At 47.6% G+C, this 24,130-nt stretch overlaps 1 protein-coding gene across 1 annotated transcript in view; it reads right to left on the bottom strand.

Annotated features, from left to right (window-relative positions):
• The window catches only part of LOC144695489 (neural proliferation differentiation and control protein 1-like), a 37,723-nt gene extending 14,304 nt beyond the window's left edge, over positions 1–23,419 (bottom strand). Inside the window, exons 1-6 of the mRNA XM_078566368.1 lie at positions 23,377–23,419; positions 20,832–20,975; positions 13,265–13,375; positions 9,680–9,868; positions 8,800–8,866; positions 6,212–6,278 (exon numbers count right to left, since the gene is read on the bottom strand). Coding sequence (XP_078422494.1) covers positions 6,212–6,278; positions 8,800–8,866; positions 9,680–9,868; positions 13,265–13,375; positions 20,832–20,975; positions 23,377–23,419 — 621 coding nt within the window. The remainder of the gene's footprint in view (positions 1–6,211; positions 6,279–8,799; positions 8,867–9,679; positions 9,869–13,264; positions 13,376–20,831; positions 20,976–23,376) is intronic.
• Between the last annotated feature and the right edge of the window lie 711 nt (positions 23,420–24,130).

Genomic DNA, 24,130 nt, shown 5'->3' with positions numbered 1-24,130 from the left:
CTAGTGCAATTACACAGTAAGTTGCTTCAAGTGTTTAGCAAATAAAATTTGACATTAGGGAGTTATTATGACAGATTACCAAAAACTTGGTTAAAGAGGTAGGTTTTAAGGAGGAGCGAGATCTTTAGGGAGGGAATTCCAGAGCTTAGGGTCTAGGCAGCTGAAGGTACTCCCATCAATAGCGGAGAAGTAGATATCAGGGACATGCAAGAGACCAGAGTTAGGTGAGCGCAGATATCTCAGAGGGTTGCAGGGCTGGAGGAGGTTACAGAAATAGGAGCGGGTAAGGCCATGGAGGGATTTGAAAGCAAGGATGAGGAATTTTAACGTTGTTGCTGGACCAGGAGTCAGCAAGCACAGGGCTGACAGGTGAACAGGGCTTTGGTGTGAGTTAGGGTAAAGACAGTAGAGTTTTCGATGAACTCAAGTTTATGCCAACCTGTGTACTAACATATCACAGGATCACAGAATTTTACAGCACAGAAGGAAGCCATTCAACCATTCATTTCTGCATCGGTTCTCTGAATGAGCAACGCACTAAATGCCCTTCTCCCCATTACCCTGCACGTTCTTCCTTTTCAAATAAGTCTAATTCCCTTTTGAAAGCCTCAATTGACCCTGCCTCCACCACACTCTCACTCAGTGCATTCCAGATCCTAACCACTCGATTGACCCTGTCTCCACCACACTCTCAGACAGTGTATTCCAGATCCTAACCACTCGATTGACCCTGTCTCCACCACACTCTCAGACAGTGCATTCCAGATCCTAACCACTCAATTGACCCTGTCTCCACCACACTCTCAGACAGTGCATTCCAGACCCTAACCACTCGCTGTGTGTAAAAGTTTCTCCTCATGTCACTTTTACTTCTTTTACTAATTACTTTAAATCTGTGTTTTCTCGTTCTCAACCCTTTCATGGCTGGGAACAGTTTCTTCCCATCTACTCTGTCCAGGTCCCTCATGATTTTAAATACCTCTATCAAATCTCCTCTCAGCCCCTTCTTCTCTAAAGGAAACAGTTCCAACTTCTCCAATCTGTCTTCATAACTCAAGTATCTCATCCCTGGAACTATTCTCATGAATCTTTTCTGCACTCTCTCTCTAATGCCTTCACATACTTCCTAAAGTGTGGCACCCAGAACTGGATGCAATACTCCAGCTGAGGCTGATACAAGATACATGAGGCCTTATACAAGTTCAACATACCCTCAACATACCCTCCTTGCTCTTGTACTTTATGCCCCTATTAATAAAGACTAGGATACTGTATGATTCATGTACTGCTCTCTCAACCTGTCCTGCCACCTTCAATGACTTCTGCACAGGGGAGGTGGTGGCAGTGGTGTAGTGGTATTGCTCGGACTGGTAATCCAGAGAGTCAGGGTAATGGTCTGGGGACTCAGGTACAAATCCCACCACAGCAGATGGTGGAATTCTAATTCAATGAAAATCTGAAATTGAAAGCCTGATGATGACCATGAAACCAATTGTCACAAAAACCCATCTGGGTCACTAATGTCCCTTTAGGGAAGGAAATCTGCCGTCCTTACTTGGTCTGGCCTACATGTGACTCCAGGCCCACAGCAATGTGTGGCTGGCTCTTATAAATGCTCTCTGAACAAGGGCAATTAGGGATGAGCAATAAATGCTGGCCTAGCCAGTGAGACCCATGTCCCTTGAACAAATTTTAAAAAACATATACACCCAGGTCCCTCTGTTCCTCCACCTCCTTTAGAGTTTCTCTCTTTATTTTATATTGTCTCTCCATGTTCTTCCTACCAAAATGAATCACCTCACACTTCTCTGCATTGAACTTCACCCGCTGCCTGTCCACTCCCTTCTACCAACTTGTCTTTGCCCCTTTGAAGTTCTACACTATTCTCCTCGCAGTCCACAATGCTTCCAAGTTTTGTATAATATATAATAATATACATATCCCCACTTATGTACTGATACTTGATATTTCAGTGACACCTGAGATTGTGAAAGGTGTTATGCAAATATCAGAATTTTTTTCAGTGGCCTGACAGTTTTAATGTTGGTCAGTTTTAGCAGAGTGGCCTCCAACATCACCCTCCTGTAATCCTGACTGAATGCATGTCAAAAGGAAAAGCACCTTTAAACCTTGGTTCTATCCCTGCCAGAACCAGATACAGGACAATGGTGCTGATAGACCACAGTGGCTGGGCGTCATTCGAATGGTAATGAGAGGCTGGGGGCAGGATCTTCACTATTTGCTACTTTCTTTGTGTAAAACATGCAACCCATCTTTAACAGGAAGGGGGTTTTTTTTAAATCCATTACCTGTTCCGGTGCCGCTTTTATCCTAGCTGCAGGTGCACAGTAGGAGCCCAGCCCCATGTGAAATGCTGCATCTCTGGCATGTATTTGGGCAGAGTGGAGGGAGTCTGTGGCTTTGTGGGCAGCACTCAACTCAGAAGGCTGAGGTCCCGAGTCCCACTCCAGATGCTGGAACACATGTGCCAGGCTGAAAGACCCACTGCAGTACTGAGCGAGTGCTGCACTGACGGAGGCGCTGTGTTTCGGATGAGATGTTAAAACAATGCCTGTCCGCTTGGGTGAATGTAGAAGCTCCCACAATTTCGAGGAGGATCAGGGGAACACCCCCGGGTGCTCTGAACCTATATTTACCCCTCGACCAACATCATAAAGACTGATTATTTCTTTCATGGGATGTGGGGTGTCACTGGCAAAGGCAGAATTTGTTGCCCACCCCTAACTGTCCTTGAACTGAGTGGCTTGCTAGGCTATTTCAGAGGGCAGCTAAGAGTCAACCCACATTGCTGTGGGTCTGGAGTCACATGTAGGCCAGACCAGGTAAGGACGGCAGATTTCCTCCCCTAAAATGACATTAGTAAACCAGATGGGTTTTTTTACAACAATCGATAATAGTTGTCATGGTTACCATTACTGTCGTAATATATATTCTTTCTGTTGCAGTGGGATGCTGGCTCATTGATGAGATCCTGCAGAGTTGTATGTTTAAACATGAAGTCTTTATTGTTGGTCTTCAACTATTTACAGTTCCCAGGTTACCATCTTGCACAGAATCATTCACCACACAAGTAGGCTGCTTACTTTTACAGAGTGTAGCTTCTAGACTGTTCTGTGAGAGTATACCATGTGGCTCTATACATCACATGGGTGGTGCTATTCTCCAGTCCCACATTAACCCTTGCTCTGCCAAGCACCTTTACAATGCAGGCAGGCACATTTCACAACAATTACTGAGACTAAGGGCAGAATCATCCCAGATTTGCACAAAGCGCGGTAGCAGGCGGGACAAAGAACATTTTACAAGGTAGGCAAACAAACCTTGAAGTCCCGAGCGAAGTGTAGCTCGCCAGGTTCATGTTGCTTATGTACAGGTGTGAAACTCTCGGCGTGCAATCACGTCGATGCACTCGGACGACCCAGCTGGTCGGGGGGGAGGGGGGGATGATTCTGGCAGGCAGGGATTATAATGATTTGGAGATGTATTACAATGAAGGATATCAGGAAACGCAGCCCGCCATTGACGGGTAGAGTGGATGATCGTAAACTGGTTTCACAACGTCATGAAACCGATTTTTGACCTTCTCACCATATTGTCTGCTCACGCTGCCAAATACGCCTGCTGCTAACTGGCATGGAACATTTCACCCTAGCTTTTAATTCCAGATGTTTATTAATTTAATTTAAATTCCACCAGCCTCCGTGGTGGGATTTGAACTACTGTCCCCAGAGCATTAGCCTGGGCCTCTGGATTTCTAGCCCAGTGGCTTTACCACTATGGCACTATCTCCCCCCACACCCTCCCACCAAATCTGCTCCATTATCTGCTCATTTATCTCATTCCTGTTTGTGGGAGCTTGCTGTGCACAAATTGGCTGCTGCGTTTGCTACAATGCAACAGTCATCATGTCAGAAAAAACTACTTCATAGGCTGCAAAGTGCATTGGAACATTGTGAAAGGCGCTATATAAATGCAAATTCTCTTTTAGTCTGTCTGAATTCAGAGCAAAAGGTTGACTGTTTATGGTCCCTGCTGGAATCAGCTCTCCCTGGCGGGTATGACTTTGTTCCACATGAACTATACAGCGTATTTACCAATTGGGCCCCGAGGTTCACCATCTGGGCTGCGTCTGCAGAAAAGTCAAAGCACTGCTTCAAAAACATACTCAAAAACTATCCTCTCAGGGTGAAGGTTAACTTCCTCTGGGCGAGTGTGGACAATGTAATGTGCAATCAGAGCAGGTTGCTGTAATGCACAGCCAATCTGCTATCATCTGTTTGGCCCCATTGTCAAAGTAAAACTTTGTCTCCTTCAGCCCTCCATATTAAAGGCTTTCTGTCCAGCATGCACTTCCTGTCAGCCATCATACTCACTTCCTGTCACAGCTCAGACGCCACACTATCTGGAATATACCATGTGCACGCTGAAACCAGCTGCTACCGGCATCATAAGTGCTGTCGCACTTTCCTTTGCCTACATTTGAAGTGTAGTCAATGTTGAAAAGTACTTCACTGACTGTAAATTGCTTTGGGATGTGCTGATGTCATGGAAGGTGCTATGCAAATGCAAGTCTTTTATTTCACTGGCTCATCATGATCAACACATTGAAGGGCTCTTCAAAATTCTGAAAGGTTTTAATAGAGTGGATTGTGGGGAAGAGCACAACCAGAATCTCCATCACTATAAGATATCCACCGAGAAATCCAATAGGGAATTTAGGAGATCTTTGCCCAGAGAGCGGTGAGAATGTGGAACTCGCTCTCACAGGGAGTGGTTGAAATGAATAGCATAGATGTGCTTAAGGGGGAGTTAGAAAAGCATATGAGGGAGACGGGACTACCATTTACGATGGTAGATTTAGATGAGGAAAGATGGGAGGAGGCTCAAGTGAAGCAAAAACACCAGCCTGGAATGGCAGAGCTGAGTGGCATTTTCTGTGCCGTATATCCTATGTAATCTTATGGATGTAAAAACACCACAGGAGTTCTGCTCATACTTCCGAAGTTAATGACAAAGGCCAGAATGTTCCCCCCCACCACATCGGGCTCCCCTGTGGCCGATGAGGTGAGCCATTCAAACTTCTATTCACTTTGGCGGGACCAGAAGATCCTGCCCCGTGGGAGGGACCAGGAAACCCTGCCCAAAAATGTATTGGCAAGACTTGCATTTATTTAGCACCCTTCATAACCACAGGACCTCCCAAAGCACGTTACACTCAATGAAGTACTTTTTGAGGTGTAGTCACTTTTGGAATGCAGGTAACCCAGCAACCAATTTGTACACAGTAAGGTCCCACAAGCAGCAATGTGATAATGACCAGATAGCCTGTTTCTGCGATAAACAAAAGCAAACTACCGCAGATGCTGGAAATCAGAAATAAAAACAGAAAATGCTGGGGAAAAAACTGAGCAGGTCTGGCAGCATCTGCCAAGAGAGAAACTGAATTAACATTTTGAGTCCAATATAACTCTTCATCAGAGCTGGAGAGAGGTAGAAATATGATGGGTTTTATGCTGTTGATAAAGGTGGGGGGCAGGTGGAGTAAAAGGGAAGGTCAGGGATAGGTTAGAGGACAGGAGATATTAAATGACAAAGATGCCATGGAACACAAGACAAAGGGAGTAGTAATGATGGTATAATGGCTAAAGCTTTAGTCTAGAGTAGGTGTTAATAGCAGAATATAGGTCAGCACTGTCTGAAAGCAAAAACATGAGAACAAGATGCAAACTAGCACTTGGAGGAGGAAAAGAATCAAAATGGAGGACAAGAGTTCATGTTTCTGTGTTTCTGTTTCTGTGATGTTAGTTGAGGGTTAATTATTGACCAGGGCACCTGGAAGAACACCCCGGCCCTTCTTAAAAAAATGATAGGATGACTTGTGTCCATCTGAGAGGGTTTAATGACATATCTGAGAAATGGCACCTCCAGCAATGTATCACTCCCTCAGTACTGCACTGTGCATGTCAGCCTAGGTTTTGTGCTCAAGCTTCTGAAGTGGGCATTGACCAACTTGTTGACTCGGAGGCAAGAGAGCAACCCATTGAACCACCTAATCTGTAACTGGAGCTGACCTTCAATTGTCTCAACCAGTGTTAATAGGCAGAGAGATTCCATCGCTTTTCATCGACCTTTATTGCACCATTTCCTCCGCAGGTTCCCTTGTCTGACAGGTGGAGCCAAAGGTGCTTACCTGGGGCAGAGGCTGCTTGTTTCCTTCATAGGCCACCTTCTGCGCTCGCCTCACTTCCTTCTGCAGCCTGAAACAGAGCAGACGCTTCAGTCAGAACCTGCAAAGGGTAACGCTGGACAACCATGGTGCCTGGACTGAGACGTTCTGATTGGCCAGGAGCTGCAGTCAAAACTCAATAAGTGAGTCGCCAGCCCGCCACAGGATTGGCCTGGAACCTCCAGAAATTAAAGCATCCCGAGGAAGCGAGAAAGCATAGGGGAATTTCCAGAAAGAAAAATGAGGCATTTTTACTGTTCCTTGAACGCTTGGTTTGCTTATTACAACAACAACTTATATTTGTATAGCGCCCTTGATGTAATGAAAGGTCCCAAAGCGTTTCACAGGATCATTATGAAGCAAAACATGACACCAAGCTGCCTAAGGTGATATTGGGTCAGATGGCCAGAAGCTTGGTCAAAGAGGTAGGTTTTAAGGAGTGTCTTAATGGAGGAAAGTGAGGTAGAGAGGCAGAGGGGTGTAGAGGGGGTATTCCAGAGCTTGGAGCCTAGGCAAGTGAAGGCATGGCCAGCAATGGTGGGGCAAGTAAAATCAGGAATGCACAAGAGGCCGGAATTAGAGGAGCACAGATATCTCAGAGGATGTGAGGGCCGAAGGAGATTCCAGAGATAGGGAGGGGACGAGGTCAAGGAGGGGTTTGAAAACAAGGATGAGAATTTTAAAAGCAGGATGTTGTTTGACCAGGAGCCATTGTAGGTCAGCGAGCATTAGTTGTAAATGTATTGGAGATGGTGGGGAGTGGGGTAGAGAGGCTTTTTGACTGACATTCAGGGATCAAACAATTGTGTGATAAACAATTTGTTCAATCTCAATCGGCTGGGGGAAGAGCTTTGTGGCGATTGGGTGACCAATGGTGGGAACCCCCTGGAGTGGGGTGATTGGTGGCGGGAGGTCATGTGATGAAACCTCCAGGAATCCGACCATTGCAGAGTTGGCACCCCGATAATGATGTGTTGGATTTCACCCTCCACTGACGTGTCTTCACTCAAAATAGGAAGAGGTGTTCCATCAGTTCAGGCGGAGCCAGACCTCAAGTGTTTGACATCAAATTTCCAGCACTTGCTTCTTAGTTTTCTTGTTTGCTTTTCAACTTATTTTATTCGTGGGGCTGGGGAAGCAGTTATAGTTGGGCGTTGAGGTTAACAATCCATTCAACGGCTTCAGCAGTGTGAATGGTTGTGATGGCACCAGGAATGGATCTCTCAGAGCAGGAATTCAGTGTGTGGGCAATGGCCTCACTTGGATGGCCACAGTCACAATTGGAGTTGTTCCTCAAGATCCGCTTGTGGAGCCAGTGGCCACATTGTCCCTGGCCCGCCCTCAAGCGGTTGAGGGTTGTCCAGATTTTCCGTGGACAGTTGAAACCTGGGACTTCCACTCAGGTCAGTTACCAGGTTATGGTGACCTTGGAGTTGCGCACAGGAGTTGCGCCATCAAGAGGTGGGGCTGTCGTTGGTTGGTAGGGTCTGGAGCGGGTTCCAATAGGGGGAAATGGGATTTCAGACGGATGCAGGAGTATTTTTTGAGGTCCTGTGGCAATGTGGCTGCTACATTAGCTCTCAGCCATTAGCTAATAGCTAGAAGCTTTTTAACTGATTTCATGTGCACGAGGTACCTGCTACACTCGTTTATTACCTGCTCAGGGAGACTAATTTTAACTGCACTTGTGTGGTAAAACGGTAATGTCCATCACCATGACCAGGAATGGAGTGGACAGGCTGTGACTCACCGGTAAGTTGAATTTGGGGGCCTGTCTGACATCTGGTGCCTGAGGGTAGCAAAGACAGGTTGCTGTCCCCATTAATCACTCCCAGAAGAGGAACAGCACGGGGTTAGATATAGAATAAAGCTCCCTCTACACTGCCCCCATCAAACACTCCCAGGACAGGTACAGCACGGGGTTAGATATAGAGTAAAGCTCCCTCTACACTGCCCCCAGCAAACACTCCCAGGACAGGTACAGCACAGGGTTAGATACAGAGTAAAGCTCCCTCTACACTGTCCCCATCAAACACTCCCAGGACAGGTTGGGAAATATGCCACCGCTTATAAAGGGGGAAATCAAAATCAAAACACCTTTCTGTTTATGGACAGATGGCGAGAGGAGAAATCTGGGCTGTTGAGGTTTATAGAGGGGATTCCAGAGGAGATTGTCTTCCTCGGAAGGAATTGTTTAGCAGGGGATATCCATTTACCGAATCAGGCAGCAGAAGACATTCCGTGAATCACTACTGTTTTATTGTTGAAGTATAGTTTAGTACAAATACCAGTTTCCACTCTTCCCTTCTAGATCCTTTCCCTGTCCAGAAGCAAAAACCCTCTTACTAGGGAAAAACTACAGGCCTCAATGAGCATCACCTGCTCTCCATTCACTCTCAAGCTTGTCCTGGTTTACTCTTAAAGGGACCTGCATTTCAAACATTGTCAGGAATGGCCACCGATAGCGGAGGGATGAAAACCGTGGATGTGTGAGAAGTCAGAATCAGAGGAGAACAGAGATCTCGGCGACATTATAAGCAGCGGGGACTTACCTGTACCAGCATAAACCAGCTACAACCAGTCCAAAGAGGCCAGTCACAATACAGATGATAACTAAGCCTGAAAAAGAGAGATTAAAAGGTGGGGGGAGAGTTAGTGGACAATGTTTTAATGTCTACTTTGCCTGCATTGTGGTGCAGCTATAAGCTCATGAAAAAATAGGCCTGATCCCGGTCAGACCATTGTCATTAGAAAGGAGACAATGTATCAGGGCTTCCTCAACTATACCCGTAGCTGCCTGACTTTTCTATACCTCCACCGACTTGTTTCTCCATCAGTTCTTTTTAATAGAAGTGGGTTCATGTCAATCTTATTCTCCCCCGATAATCATCCCTTCTGGACCACAACCTTATTTCTTAATACAGACTGAATTTGAGTATTGCTGAAAAAAAGAGACAAGCTGTCAAATCTTTTCGTCTTGCACTCATCAGGACAGATTGGCAAGTATACCACATTTCAAGGGGAGCAACAATTTATACTGCATGAGAAAAGAGTGCTGATTGGTTGGCAAGTTAACTCTGATTTGTCGAGGCGTTGCCATGGAGAATGCACCAGGTAACATTGTCCCCAATGCTTATGTTTAATTCAAAAAGGTGCAATACCTGGACATGTTCCTTTTGCCTGCAGAGGACAGGCTCGAGGGGCCAAATGGCCTACTCCTGCTCCTAATTCATATATTCCTATGATAGGTCCCTACATATGAATATATGTAGCTTCTAGCAAGTGTAAGTGAGCTACATTGCAAGCCCAACTGATAATCTTAAATTGCAGTATAAATTGTTGCTTCATTTGAAATTTGATATTCTTGTGTCTGTCCTGATGAGTGCAAGACAAAAAGCTTTGACAGCATGTCTCTTTTTTCTTGCTACCTACTCAGGGAGACCACATCATTCAGTAAACGCGAAGACTGCTTGCGCCCTCTGTCAGGTCTGCTGTGACTCTCTGTCATGGTCCTCGTAGTGGTCGCTGGTTTCTCGGTGCTCTGGGGAGGTCCTGAATTGCTGAGGCTGTTGCTGTTGCCTCTGGTGTATGAAGGGACGAGGGGCAATTCGCTGACTGTTTCTGTAAGAATAATAACAATAAAACACTGCAATTGTGACCGGCATATCATGGCCCTTGACCATCATTGCTATTACTCTTCCCATGTTGGAATGATGCCAATCAGGTTGATTTACATAGGTCAGCAGGATGTAGCATAGCCTCACACAGAGATAAACGAGCGGAGACATAATCTTAAAGTTCTGCCATTCAGGGGATGATGTCAGGAAGCACTTCTTTACACAAGATATAGTGGAAATCTGGAACTCTCTCTCCCCTCCCCCCTCCCCCCCAAAAAAACTGTTGAGGTTGTGGATTGATTGAAAATTTCAAAACAGAGGTTGATAGATTTTTTTTACAAAAGCAAAATACTGTGGATACTGGGAATCTGAAATAAAAGCAGAAAATGCTGGAAATACTCAGCAGGCCTGGCAGCATCTGTGAAGAGACAAAAAGAGTTAACGTTTCGAGTCTGTATGACCCTTCTTCAGAGCTGAAGGGAGGTAGAAATGCGATGTGTTTTACACTGCTGAAGAGAGGGGGTGGAGCAGGTGGAGCAAAATAGAAGACAAGGATAGGTGGGAGCTCAGGAGAGATTGACAAAGATGTCATGGACTCAAGAGAAAGAGAGCGGTAATGATAGTGTTAAAGAATAAGGCAGGTGCCAATAGTGGCATAAAGGTCAGATAGCAGAATATGTTGATAGTAGAACAAGGATCAGTGCTCTCTGAAAGCAAAACATAAGATAGATGACTGTTTTTTTGCTAGGCAAGGTTATGGAATCAAGGTGGGTAAATGGAGTCAAGATACAGACCTGATTGAATGGTGGAAGAGACTGGAGGGGCTGAAGGGCCTCCTCCCTGTTCCTGTGTAACCCAGTTGTGGGCCCCAGCCAAGTTCAGGTACTGACCGGGGACACGTGGTAGGCATGGCTCAGTATCTCACTGAACGGGTGCCCTGAACCAGAAGAACATTGGCCTGTTGGTCTGCTTGCTGAATGTTACTGACGGAGGCCAGGGAAGCAGTGAGTTTCTGGTTCTGCTGTCTGGTGGCTGACACATAGAGGTTGCGTAGCGGAGGGCAGGACGAAATACAGAAAAGGGGCCTCCGTCTTCAGCAAAGAGGAGCACCACATGGAACAAATTTGACACTAGAAACTTGTGGCATGAGAGGAAACTGTTTCCATTTGTGGGTGAGTTGAGGACAAAGTGGTGGGGGGACAGAAATAAGCTAACAAATGAAGAGTTGAGGAGGTAATTGCTTTGGGCTGAGAGCAATGAGAAAGTGAAACTCGCTGCCATATGGAGTGGTTGAAGCACCGACACACTTAACAGGAGGACATAGGAATATAGAAGTAGAAGTAGGCCATTCAGCCCCTCTAGCCAGCTCCGCCATTCAGATAGATCATGGCTTATTGTCTGCCTCAGCGCCATTTTCCTGTTTATGTTTGTGACGTTTTGATGAGGGAGAAGGGAACACAAAGTAATTATAGCGGAAGACTTGAATTTCTGCGGCACCATTTGTGACCTCGGAATGTTCCTAAGCGCTTTTCAGCCAATGAAGTAATTTGGGAGCATAGCCATTGTATTTATGTAGGAAATACAGCAGCCAATCTGCACACAGGAACAAACAGCAATGTTTAAAGACCGGACCGTTTATAGTGATGCCGGTGGAAAAATAAATATTTGCCAGAACACCTGGGAGTAAACTCCACTGCTCTTCCTCAAAATAGTGCCACGGGAATTTTGACATCAACTTGAGAGCGCTGACAGGACCTCCAAAAGCCCAGTGCTACACAGGGAGTGTCAGCCTGGATTAGCTGCTCAGGTCTCTGAACAAGACTTGGACACCCAATCTTCTAACACAAAGATGTGAGTGCTGAGCCACAGCAATTGTACTGTACAGTACACAATTGTACTGGAGTACAAGGAGATGGTGTGGAGTATAAATTCTGGCACACAGCAGTTGGGGCTGAGATGTGGATTCGCTCGTCATCCAATGGGTTTATCCAGAGAGTCACAGGGCTGTAGGGTCCAGGAAGGGTTTGATCTCTGGGTTCCTGTTAACTGATGGGGGAACGGAGGGATGGTAGGGGCTCGAGTGGGTACAAGGTCAGCCAGGATTCCCACTCCTCAGCATTGTCCCACTGGAAAGGTGCATTTGGATGGGTCTGGTTCAGTCAGGATCAGACTCAATCCTGAAGCCAGACCTACCGCCTCCTGCCTCTCCCCAGAAAGGAGGGGGGAGGCGACACCAGTGGCAGAGAGGAGAGGACGATCAGTCTGAGAGATGTGACTGCGGAACTACAGCGCCAGTTCCGGACAAGTGAGGGAGCTGTTGGATTTCCGAATCATTCCCTCATGAAGACTTATTACCAAGCATAGCCTTTCTGCACATCCCTTCCCTCCTCTCCCTGCCTCTCCTCTGCAGCCACTTTGCAAAGCTACAGTCATCCTCCCCCATGCCCAAGTGCCCACTCTTCCAGTTTAAATTTAGACAGTGAAGCTGTTTTATCATGGTGTGCATCACAGTCATGCCGAATCTTGGGCTCTCCTGGCACCCACACAACAACAACAACAACAACGTGGAGTTAGATAGCATCGTCATCATCATTAAAAAACACCCCAAAGCCACATAGGAAGATATTAGAATAGGTAAGCAGATGTTTGGTCAAAGAGGTAGGTTTGAAGGAGTATCTTAAAGGAGTGAGAGATGGAGAGGCTTTGGGAGGGCATTCCAGGTTTTAGTCCGAGCACCTGAAAGCACAGTGGAGCAACAGAAATCGGGATGTGTAAGAGGCCAGAATGGAGGAATGCAGATATCTCAGTGGAGCACACTTGCCAGGAGAGTGATTAACCTAGACAGTGATTCGGAGAAGGTTTGACAGGGTAGAGGCTGACAGGCTGCTTCTCTTGGCTAGAGGGCCAAGAACTGAGGCTCACAGTCTCAGGATAAGGACTGAGGCGAAGATAAATTTCTTCATTCAGAGGCTTGTGTAACTTGGCGTTCTCCACCACAGAGAGCTGTGGACATTCAAGTCACTGAGTATATTCAAGCCAAGATAGATAGATTTTTGGGCGCTAAGGGAATTGAGGGATGTGGGTATAGCGCGGGAAAGTGGAGTTGAAGTAGAAGATCAGCTATGATCGTATTGAATGGCTGTGTGGGCTTGAGGGGCTGAATGGCCTAATGCTGCTACTATTCCGAATGGGGAATTACTATCCAATTTTACCCTCTGTCTAGCCAGGGCACTGAGGCTAGGAACAACTCATTCAGCACAGAATTGGGACTGAACCTTGAATCTTCCTGGTCTCGGTGTAGTGCCCAGATACTTGCTGGATGAAGCCACTGGGCCCATGCAGTCAGGCCAGGGGCCCAGTGGCTTTATCCGCACATTCTTAGTTGTATAAGAGATCCTACTATTCATCTCGCGGTCTGCCGCTGCCACGGGTGTGAACTTCTCCCATTGGGTCAACAGTGAGTGGATTAGGCCAAAGGCATCATCGGGTCCGGCAGCTTTTCGGTTCCCATCTGGAAAAAGAGAAGAATAAGTTCCTCAAAATTTCAATCCTATTTCGAGCAAAATAAAAGGGGGCAGAGTTAATCTGGTCACCTGTAGCAGGGGGAACTGTGGTTGGAATTGAGAACAATTTGAGAGCTTGGGGCTGAGATTCCTGGGAAGAGAATTAGCAAGAGGCAAGCTTGGACCAGCCTGTGCCCTAGAGGCTCAGGGCACATAAAGACCAGCCCCCGGTGAGGGGAGGGAATTTACTGGGGGGTTCGTTTTATTCAGTCCGGGTAAGGAAGGCAGGTTTTCTGTGCCTATATGCAGCACAATCTGGACAAGTGGCAAGTAACATTCACGCCACACAAGTGCCAGGCAATGACCATCTCCAACAAGAGAGAATCTAACCATCACCTCTTGACATTCAATGGCATTACCATCACTGAATCCCCCGCTATTAACATCCTGGGGGTTACCATTGACCAGAAATTGAACTGGACTAGCCATATAAATACTGTGGCTACAAGAGCAGGTCAGAGGCTAGGAATCCTGTGGCAAGTAACTCACCTCCTGACTCCCCAAAGCCTGTCCACCATCTACAAGGCACAAGTCAGGAGTGTGATGGAATACTCCCCACTTGCCTGGATGAGTGCAGCTCCCACAACACTCAAGACACTCAAGAAGCTTGGCACCGTCCAGGTCAAAGCAGCCCACTTGTTTGGCACCCCACCCACAAACACTCACTCCTGCTACCACCGATGCATAATGGCAGTACTGTGTACCACCTACAAGATGCACTCCAGGAACTCACCAAGACTCCTTAGGCAGCACCTTCCAAACCCACGGCCATTACCATCTAGAAGGACAAGGGCAGCAGCTACATGGGAACACTACCAACTGGAAGTTCCCCTCCAAGTCACTCACCATCCTAACTTGGAAATATATCGCTATTCCTTCACTGTCACTGGGTTAAAATCCTGGAACTCCCTCCCTAACAGCACTGTGGGTGTACCTACACCACATGGACTGCAGCAGCTCAAGAAGGCATCTCACCACCACTTTCTCAAGTGCAATTAGGGATGGGCAATAAATGCTGGCCCAGCCAGCGAAGCCCACATCCCGTGAAAGAATAAAAAATACATGTGAGACTAGCATCTTATTCCAAATTTATTAATTGAATTTAATTCCCCTGCATCTGTTAATCTGGGATTTATACTCATGACTCTAGAGCATTAGTCTGGGCTTCTAGATGACTAGTCCAGTAACATTATCACGATGCTACCATCCTCCCGCTTGCCTCATGTGGGGTGGGGGAGTGGGGGGGTGGGGGGGTGGGGTGTGGGGGTGGGGGGGCAGGGAATTTTCCTGTGACACCAGCTTTCTGTTGGGGGAGGGAATTTGGAGTGGTGTCTATAATCTGCGTGCATTGATGGTTATCTGAACAATAATGTCACATTATTGGAAAAAGGTTCCTGATTTCTAATAATGCGAGCAATCACCTTTAAACTGCACCACCCACCCCACCCCTTTCCCCAAACACTCCACAAACTCCCTCCACCTTCTTAGCTAAGGTTTGTGCTCCTGATCGCCAACCTGCGCTGTCTGCTGGAACGTGCAGGTGACTGATGGCCAGGGGATGGCAGGATGGGGTTGACTGAAAAAGTGGGCAATGGGGTGAGGCCCTTTGCCCCCCACCGCAGATCATTCGTACAATTTACCATACAAGGACCCATCGAAATGCTCGGGAGAAGGTTTTGCGTAAATACTTTTAGCCCCGAAAAGCTGTCAAGCAAGAGCTGGGAAATCTTTCTGTAACACAGAGCAGTCCAGTTATTGGCCAATTTTACCCCTGGGATTTCTTCCCCCTCCTGTTCTGAAAATACTGACTCCATGGAGCTTGTATTTACACAGCACAGTTCAGGAACTAAGGATGTTCCAAAGTGCTTTACCGCCCAATGAAGTACTTCTTTTGAAGTGGAGTCATTATAGTAATGCAGGAAACAGTGCAGCCATTTTGTGCACAGCAAGCTCCCACAATGTGTCAATGACCAGACAACCTGGTTTTTGTGATGTTGATTTCGGGATAAATATTGGCCAGGGCACTAGGGAGAACTCCCTTGCTCTTCTTTGAAATACATCCAACTGAGATGCCCCGTAGCAAAGATAGCACCCCTGACCGTACAGCACTCCCTCGGTACTACAAAAGGAATTTTAGCCTAGATTATGTCTTCAAGTCTCTGGTTTGGGACTCGAAACCACGACCTCCTGACTTGGAGACAAACGAACTCAAGCCACTGTGGACACACCGTGACTACTCGCAACACCGAAGTGCATTTATAGAGTGCCTCTGACATAGCAAACCATCCCAAGCTTTTGCAACGGTCCCTCAGCCCTTCTGCACAGAGTCTCAGTGGACAAGTGAGACAACATCTGGAGAAATTCATCTCCTGAATGCTGTTTGACTGTGGGAGACATCACACTCTAGGCCATACTCTGTTTTTCACCTTTACACAGAGATACTGATGGCTAACAGTGCTGTACTCACCAGAATAATAACCGGCAGGTATGCTGAATCCCAAAGCGAGGAGAGAGAGGTGTAGAAGAACCTTCATTCCGGAGACTCTTGTACAGCACTGAGGTAGAGGCAGTCCACCAGCATGCTATTTCCCTACATAATCTCTTCTAAACTGCGTCCTGCCTGATTACAATGTGACAGAATGACCTTGTCCTATGTAAACAGAGATGTTGGAAAACACAAAGTTTTTGTGGGTTTCTGTCTGACCCCTGACAAAATGAGAGGCAATTCCTAAAATCTAGGCCTCAGCGACAGTGTTTACTGACAACTATAACTTTTTTTCATACATTATTTAAAATGTAAGCACTGGAGGCGATGGATGGGTCAGACGCTGTCCTTTCCCCCTCTGGGACCGGGTGGGACAGTGGGTCAGACACTGTCCTTTCCCCCTCTGGGACTGGGTGAGGCAGTGGGTCAGACACTGTCCTTTCCCCCTCTGGGACTGGGTGGGGCAGTGGGTCAGACACTGTCCTTTCCCCCTCTGGGACTGGGTGAGGCAGTGGGTCAGACACTGTCCTTTCCCCCTCTGGAACTGTGTGGGACAGTGGGTCAGACACTGTCCTTTCCCCCTCTGGGACTGGGTGGGACAGTGGGTCAGACACTGTCCTTTCCCCCTCTGGGACTGGGTGGGGCAGTGGGTCAGCTACCCACTCGGGTGAGATGTCAAAAGGCAGTTGACTCCTTGGGCGGGTGGAGCACGATAATAAAAGCTCCCCTAGCTCCAATTTTTCACTCTGTTCAATCCAGAAACATTCAAAAATAGGTTTCCTGCTAAAGGAGGCAAACAGCTTTTCAATTACTGTGCAGTATTTGCTCTCTGCTATGATAAGCTCCTGTCACTGTACTGGGCCCCTCCCCCCCCCCCCCCCCCCCCCCCCCCCCCCCCCCCCCCCCCCCCCCCCCCCCCCCCCCCCCCCCCCCCACCCCCCCCCCCCCCCCCCTGCTGTTTGCTGAAGGAAATTTCATGAGAGCCAAGGGCTGCCTGCCCTTCAGGGACTCCTGAAAACATGGGCTCTCTGCCTGGGATCTGTGATCCATCAATCAGGGTCCTGTAGCTCCCACATTATTCATCCAGGCCTGCCACTCTGTGCCTTCCCGCCCACTCCCATTTTCGATCAGTGGACCATCCCTGGAACCTCCCGTTGGACGCTCAGCCGTGGCTTGGTGGAAAGCACTGCTGCTTTTGAGTCAGTGAGTTGTTGATTCAAGTCCCACTCTGGAGGCTTTAGCACAGAAACTGTGCCGACACTCTCAGTGCAGTACTGAGGGGAGTGCTACATTGTCAAAGGTGCTGTCTTTTGGGTGAGATATTAAACTGAGACCCTGTCTGTCCTTTCAGGTAGATGGAACGATTCCATGGCTTCATTTTGAATAAGAGGGAATACCACCGCCCCCCCAAAAATTCCCCGCCGTGCCCTGAGCCCATGTTTATCTCTCAACCACCATCACAATCTGGTTGTTACCATATTGCTGTTTGTGGGACCTTGCTGTGTGCAAATCATCTCCTCATCTGGTTCTCTTCCTGATTATTTTAAACCCGTGTCTTTTGTTTTTTTTAAAAATTCATTCTTGGGCTGTGAGCGTCGCTGTCGAGTCCACCCACCCCTCATCATCCTGGAGAAGATTGTGGTGAACCGCCTTCTCGAACCGCTGCAGTCCGTATGCTGTCGGTGCTGTTTGTCTTGTAGCTGTTTTGTGCGATTGAGTAGCTCGCTCGGCCATTTCAGAGGGCAGTTAAGAGTCAATCACATTGCTGTGGGTCTGGAGTCACGTGTAGGCCAAACCAGGTAAGGACGGCAGATTTCCTTCCCTGAAGGGCTTTAGTGAACTAGATCGTTTTTTTACCACAATCCACATAGTGTCGTGATCATTATTAACGAGATGAGCATTTTATTTCAGGTTTATTAATGAACTGAATTTAAATTCCCCCAACTGCCTTGGTGGGATTTGAACTTGATTTCCCAAACATTAGCTCCAGGCCAAGCGCCATAGTCACCAAGCCACCAACCCCCACTAAGCTTACTGACCTTCCTACCAATAGAAACACTTTCTCCCTTTGTTAAAATGTTCATTATTATTTTTTGTTCTAAAGTGCATAAGATGCATATAAAAGGGAAGCTAAATAAGTACATAAGGGAGAAAGGAACAGAAGGGTATGTTGCTGGCGTGAGTTGATGTAGGGTGGGAGGAGGCTCATGTGGACCATAAACATAAGCATAGACCTGCTGGGCCGAATGGCCTGGATTTTATTCTTTAAGGTGGTGTGGGCATCACTGGCAAGTCCAGCATTTGTTGCCCATCCCTAATTGCCCTTGGCTTGCTAGGCCATGTCAGCAGGCAGTTAACCACATTGCCATGTGTTTGCAGTCACATGTAGGCCAGACCAGCTAAGGATGGCACATGAGCTTTTTTAATGACAATTGATAATAGTTGGTCATGGTCACCCATTACTGAGACGAGACTTATATTATTTAAATTCTACTAGCTGCCATGGTGGGATTTGAACTCATGCCCCCAAAGCATTAGGTTAACCTGTGGATTATTAGCCCAGTGACATTACCATTACCACTACCACTAACGCACACACACACGGACACACACACACGCACACATACACACGCACACACACACGCGTGCACACACACACGCGCGCGTGCACACACACGCATAGACACACACGCGCGCACGCACACACACGCGCACACACACACACACGCACACACATGTGCACACACACACACGTGCGTGCACACACACACACAAATGCCGCAGAAGGAAACCTCAGGTGAGTAATAAAATAATAGGAACAGCTGCTTTGGAGAGGGAGGGCTACTTTAAGAAGAGCTGGTTAGATTTTGCAGCAACCTCCCTCAGTTCCTCTCTCAGGTCAACAGATTGGTGGACCAGGTGCCAGAGCTGGGTACATTCCCAGACTGTACCTTGTTGGAGGAGAGTGGGCAGAGGCCCAATCTTTTGGGTAAATGATAAACACTTAAACTGACGAGTGTTCCAGGACTCCAGGGTCCTTGACTTCCTTTGTCAGCAGTTCCCAGTACGTGGTGTGGAATGTTACAATGCAACTACCTCTCAAACGCAGCTCCTGAGTCGCCTGTTCGCTGTCAAATCCACAGCTACCCCCTAAATTTAAACTGGATCAAGAATGGAAACCGAGTACCTGCTGGGGACTCTTTTCTCTAGAAGAGGGGGCATGCTGCGATGACCTTTTCGAGGTCTTTGAAGCGATGAAAGAGTTTGTTTGAGTAGACATGGGGTAGAATTTTACGTTCCCACGCCGGTGGGTTTGTAAGCAGGGGTAAGGTGCTGTGGGGGGTGGTGGGTGTAAAATTTGGCAGCTGGCCTTCCCGATGGGTTCCCGCCCGCCTCGACCTCTCCGCAATTTTATGCTGGGATGGGTGAGGCCCACCTGCCCTTCCCCCAATTGAGGCCCTTAAGTGGCCAATTATTGCGCACTTAAGGGCTGCTTTCCACCCAGTCTCAATTTTCAGGCTGCCAGGAGGTGGCCAGCAGCAAGGGCGCGAGGATGAAAATTAACCCAGAGGGTGGTGACGGTCTGGAATTCGCTGCCTGGGAGGGTGGTGGAGGCGGGTTGCCTCACATCCTTTAAAAAGTACCTGGATGAGCACTTGGCACATCCTAACGTTCAAGGTTATGGGCCAAGTGCTGGTAAATGGGATTAGGTAGGTAGGTCATGTGTTTCTCACGTGTCGGTGCAGACTCGATGGGCCGAAGGGCCTCTTCTGCACTGTGATTCTGTGATTCAGACCTCAGTGGGAAGGTTGGGGGTGGGGTGCCTCCATCAGCTGCCTCTGTTTAACATCGGGCATCCCCCCCCACCCCCCCACCCCCCACCCCAACAAAATGTCTTGACTCCTGCGGGGGCTCCTCCCCCACCCTGAGCATCTCGACCAACCCCCCAGCCCCCCTCACTCTGTCCACCTCCCCAGGCCTCCCCTCCACTCCCCACCCTGAGACCACCAAAACTTACCTGTTCCTGGACTCCTGGGACTTAGGCTTGGGGGAACTGCTTGCAGTCCCAGTCCTGTCCACTGCAGCTTCTGGCGCTGCAGGGTCTAGAGAGGTTCTGACCAATCAGATTGGCAGGCAGGTCTTGGAGGTGGTACTTCCTTCCAAATGAGGGGCAGAAGTCCCGCCTGAAGCCAATTCAGGCTTGTTGGAGCGTGAAATGGCTGCGGGCCAGGCAGTATCGGCGGGGATGTGTTCTCCAATGACTCTTCGGATAGTGGGATGGGAAATCCCTCCATCCGGAAAATCCCGGCCCGAGAGAAGATGTTTCCAGTTGTAGGGACAGATGAAAGCGAGCGCTGGCAAATTTAAGATAGTCACGAATAAATCCAATAGGGAATTCAGGACTAATTTCTTTAAGCAGAGAGTGGTTAGGATGTGGAACTTACTACCACAGAGCGTAGCCGTGGAAAATAACAGGGGAGCATAAAACATATCAGAGCCAGGTCTGTCAGGAGTGAAGTTAGGAAACACTTGTACACACAAAGCAGAAGTTTGTAACTCTCTGCCACACATGGAATTGATGCCTATGGTGCATTGTTCATTTTAAATCTGGGATTAATAGATTTTCATGAAGCAAAGGCGTGTGGAAAGGTGGGTATATGGAGTTAGGCCGCAGATCAGCCACGTTTTCATTGAATTGTGAAACAGGTTCAAGGGGCTAAATTGCCTATCAGGTTCCAAAGCTCCTACGTTCATGAGGGAGAAAGGAATAAGAGCTAGATATGCGGATAGAGTGAAATGAAATAGGGTGGGAGGAAGCTAGTGTGGAGCAGAAGTACTTGACATGGACCAGTTGGACCAAAAGGCCTGGTTCTGTGCTGTAACCACGAGGTAACTTAAGTAACATATTCTCCACTCACCCTGCCTCTGGTGGCCTGTGAGCATGCACTTCCTGTCATTGTCCTCTCGGTAGTGGGGAAGGCAGTGGCCGCAGTCACGTGACCCAGACGGACAGGGGTTGCGACGGCGAAGGGCACAGTCCAGACGTCTGGGGCACTGGGAATCTGTGGGCAATACAGAAGAATTAGGAGAATCGAGGATTCAAGGAGCAAGCTGTGTAGCGCCGCATAAGCGAGTCCCCGAAACTGCGCTGTTCCCAAACTGTAAAGAGGAAGCATTTATATAGCGCCTATCACATCCTCACAGCATCCTAAGAAGCTTCACAGCCAATTCATGTACAGTAGTATCCCCCAAACAGCAAATGACCAGATAACCTGCTTTGCGTGGTATTGGTGGAAGGGTGAGCACAGGACAGCGGGCAAACTTTGGTTTGAAGTCTCATCCAAAAGATGCAGCACTCTCTCCGCACTTAAGCCCTAAGCTGGGAATTGAACCCTGAACCCGTTGAATCAGAGGCTTTATAACTAACGAAGTACCTTGTGACCTGAACACTATTGAAATGTAGGAAATGCAGCAGCCAGTTGGAACACAGCAAGGTCCCACAAACAGCAATGAGATTAAAAACCTGTTTTTGTGATGTTGGTTGAGGGAAAAAGATTGGGCAGGACAATGGGGAGAACTCCCCTGCTCTTCATCAAGGTAGTGCTGTGGGAAGATTCACGTCTGCCTAAGAGGGCAGAGGGTGTCTCTGTTCAACACTTCATCAGCACCTCCAACAGTGTGGTACTCCCTCAGTACTGCCCCCTGGGAGCACCAGCCTCGATTGTCTGGTTTCTGGAGTGGGGACTTGAACCCGTAACCTTCTGACTTGGAGGTGAAGGTGACACCTACTGACTGTGCCTGTGGCCGAATTGGCTTTAGAGATGGAGCCTTATGTTGTCGCACACACATACAGAATGACAGAAGCACCAGTTTGCACCAACTCGTTTACATTTTGCTTGTTTTAACATCAGCAATAGTGAAAAGATAGAGAGCAGTGTTTCTGTTGAAGTGAAAGCCCCGAGCCCATCACAGTAACCATGGATACTGGATGATAGATGCAGCCCGGGGAGGATGACGTCCGTGCATGTTTCACCTAATCAGTATATTCTCCGTGTAAATATTTGGATTACTGGTTGAATGTGGGAAAGAGAGAGGGAGGGAACCGACTGCACAGTGGCTCAGGTCAGCTTGCTGGGAACAGCTGCATTTCTCTAGCTGCTGGAAACACATTCAGATATCCTCAGCAAATCAGTGTCAAAACTTTGCACAAGATTTGTTTTATTTTCGGGATAATTTGCTGCCCAGAAACAAAACACTTTTCCCGTTCAATTTTCTTGTTTGTTTCCGCCTGGAGGGTTCTGAATCTTGCTGTGAGCTGTAGTTTCATGGTTATCAGTTACCATCCTCACACCTTGAGCATGTAGGCTGGCATGGTGTAGGAACATTGGAGCAGGAGTACGTAATTTGAGCCTGCTCCACCAATCAAAATCTCGAATGAAAAGTCTGATGAAGACCACGAAACCATTGTCGATTGTCGTAAAAGCCCACCTGGTTGACTAATGTCCTTTAGGGAAGGAAATCTGCCGTTCTTACCTGGTCTGGCCTACTTGTGACTCCGGGCCCACAGCAATGTGGTTGACTCTTAAAATGCCCTCTGAACGAGGGCAATTAGGGATGGGCAATAAATGCTGGCCGAGCCAGCGATGCCCAGGTCCCGTGAACGAAAAAAGAATCTTGGCTGATCATCTACTTCAATGCCTATTTCCCGCACTATCCTCACATCTCTTGGTGTCATTAGTGTCCAGAAATCTATAGATCTCTGTCTTAAAGATGCTCCAGGGTTGAGCTTCCACATCCCTCTGGGGTAATGAATTCCAAAGATTGAACACCCTCTGGGTGAAGAAATTCCTCATCTGTTTTAAATGACCTGCCCTTTATCCTGGGATTATGTCCCCCGGTTTTAGACTCACCAGCCAGGGGAAACATCTTACCTACATCCACCCTGTCATGCCCTTTAAGAATCTTGTAAGTTTCAATGAGGTCCCCTCTCATTCTTTGAAACTCTAGAGAAGACAGGCCCAGTTTCCTCAATCTCTCCTCATAGGACCATTCCACCATTCCAGGGATTAGTGGCTCGGCCATGTGTCTCAGTCATGGCAGGGACAGACCTCTGCCCTAACATCCCACTCTGGCATCTCCGCATTAATTTTCCAGTGAGAATCGCGATATAATGATCAGTCTCTCTCTGACGCTGGCAGATCGTATCATGGAGAGAGACAGCAAATAGCCAGGAACATAGGAACAAAAAGACGTCCATTCAGCCTCTCCTGTCTGTTCTGCACCATTCTGGCTAGTGTGTATCTTAACTCCATCTACCTATCTATGGTCCACAAGAACGCACACAGTCTCACATACACACACATATTTCCAGGTCACACACTTGCCCAGGTACCCAATTATATACTTTATTTATTTCTGGTCAGTATTGTTTCACATGAACATCTCCCACCACCCAACACGCACCTTCATCATCCTCAGCGAAGGTTGCTATTGGTTTGAAGTGCATTTTAAAGGGTAAAAAAATGTTTTGACACACCCGCACGCCACTTTTAATTAGCTACGTCCTTTTAAGTTCCATCTCCACCACACTGAACCAGATTCCACAGTAGCTCAGCTTCACATACGGGCCAAACTTGCAGTGACGGGCTGTGAATAATTCTGAAAATAAGCTCACCTGGTGACATTAGGGCTATGATCTAATAGTATGTTTGAGGGGCTGAATGGCCTCTTCCGGTTCCTAATGTTTCCTTTGAAATTGATCAAATTAAGGAGAAAGATTGCATTTATATAATGCTTTACTACCGGATGCCTCAAAGTATTTTACAGCCAATGAAGCACTTTTGAATTCTGGTCACTGATGTGATGCAGGAATCTCAGCAGCCAATTTGTGCACAGCAAGCCCCCACAAACAGCAATGTGATAATGACCAGATAATCAGTTGTTGTGAGTTAGATTGAGGGGTACATATCGGCCGGGTCATGAGGAATAACATCCCTGTTGCTCTTCAAAGGAATAGGATCTTTTACATGGGATCATGGGATCTTTACATCCACCTGAGCAGGTGGATGGGGCCTCAGTTCAACGTCTCATCCCAAAGGCAGCACTTCCGACAACACCATGAAATGAGGGTTAGTGAATCGGCAGCCCACTTTACACTGAACTGATGATTATCATTTCACCAAAGACCAACTTCACTCCCAATATGGGTAGTCACTTT

This window comes from Cetorhinus maximus, chromosome 21, assembly GCF_964194155.1.
Source record: "Cetorhinus maximus chromosome 21, sCetMax3.hap1.1, whole genome shotgun sequence".
Classification (NCBI taxonomy): Eukaryota; Metazoa; Chordata; class Chondrichthyes; order Lamniformes; family Cetorhinidae; genus Cetorhinus; species Cetorhinus maximus.
This window is presented reverse-complemented; position numbering and strand designations above follow the sequence as displayed.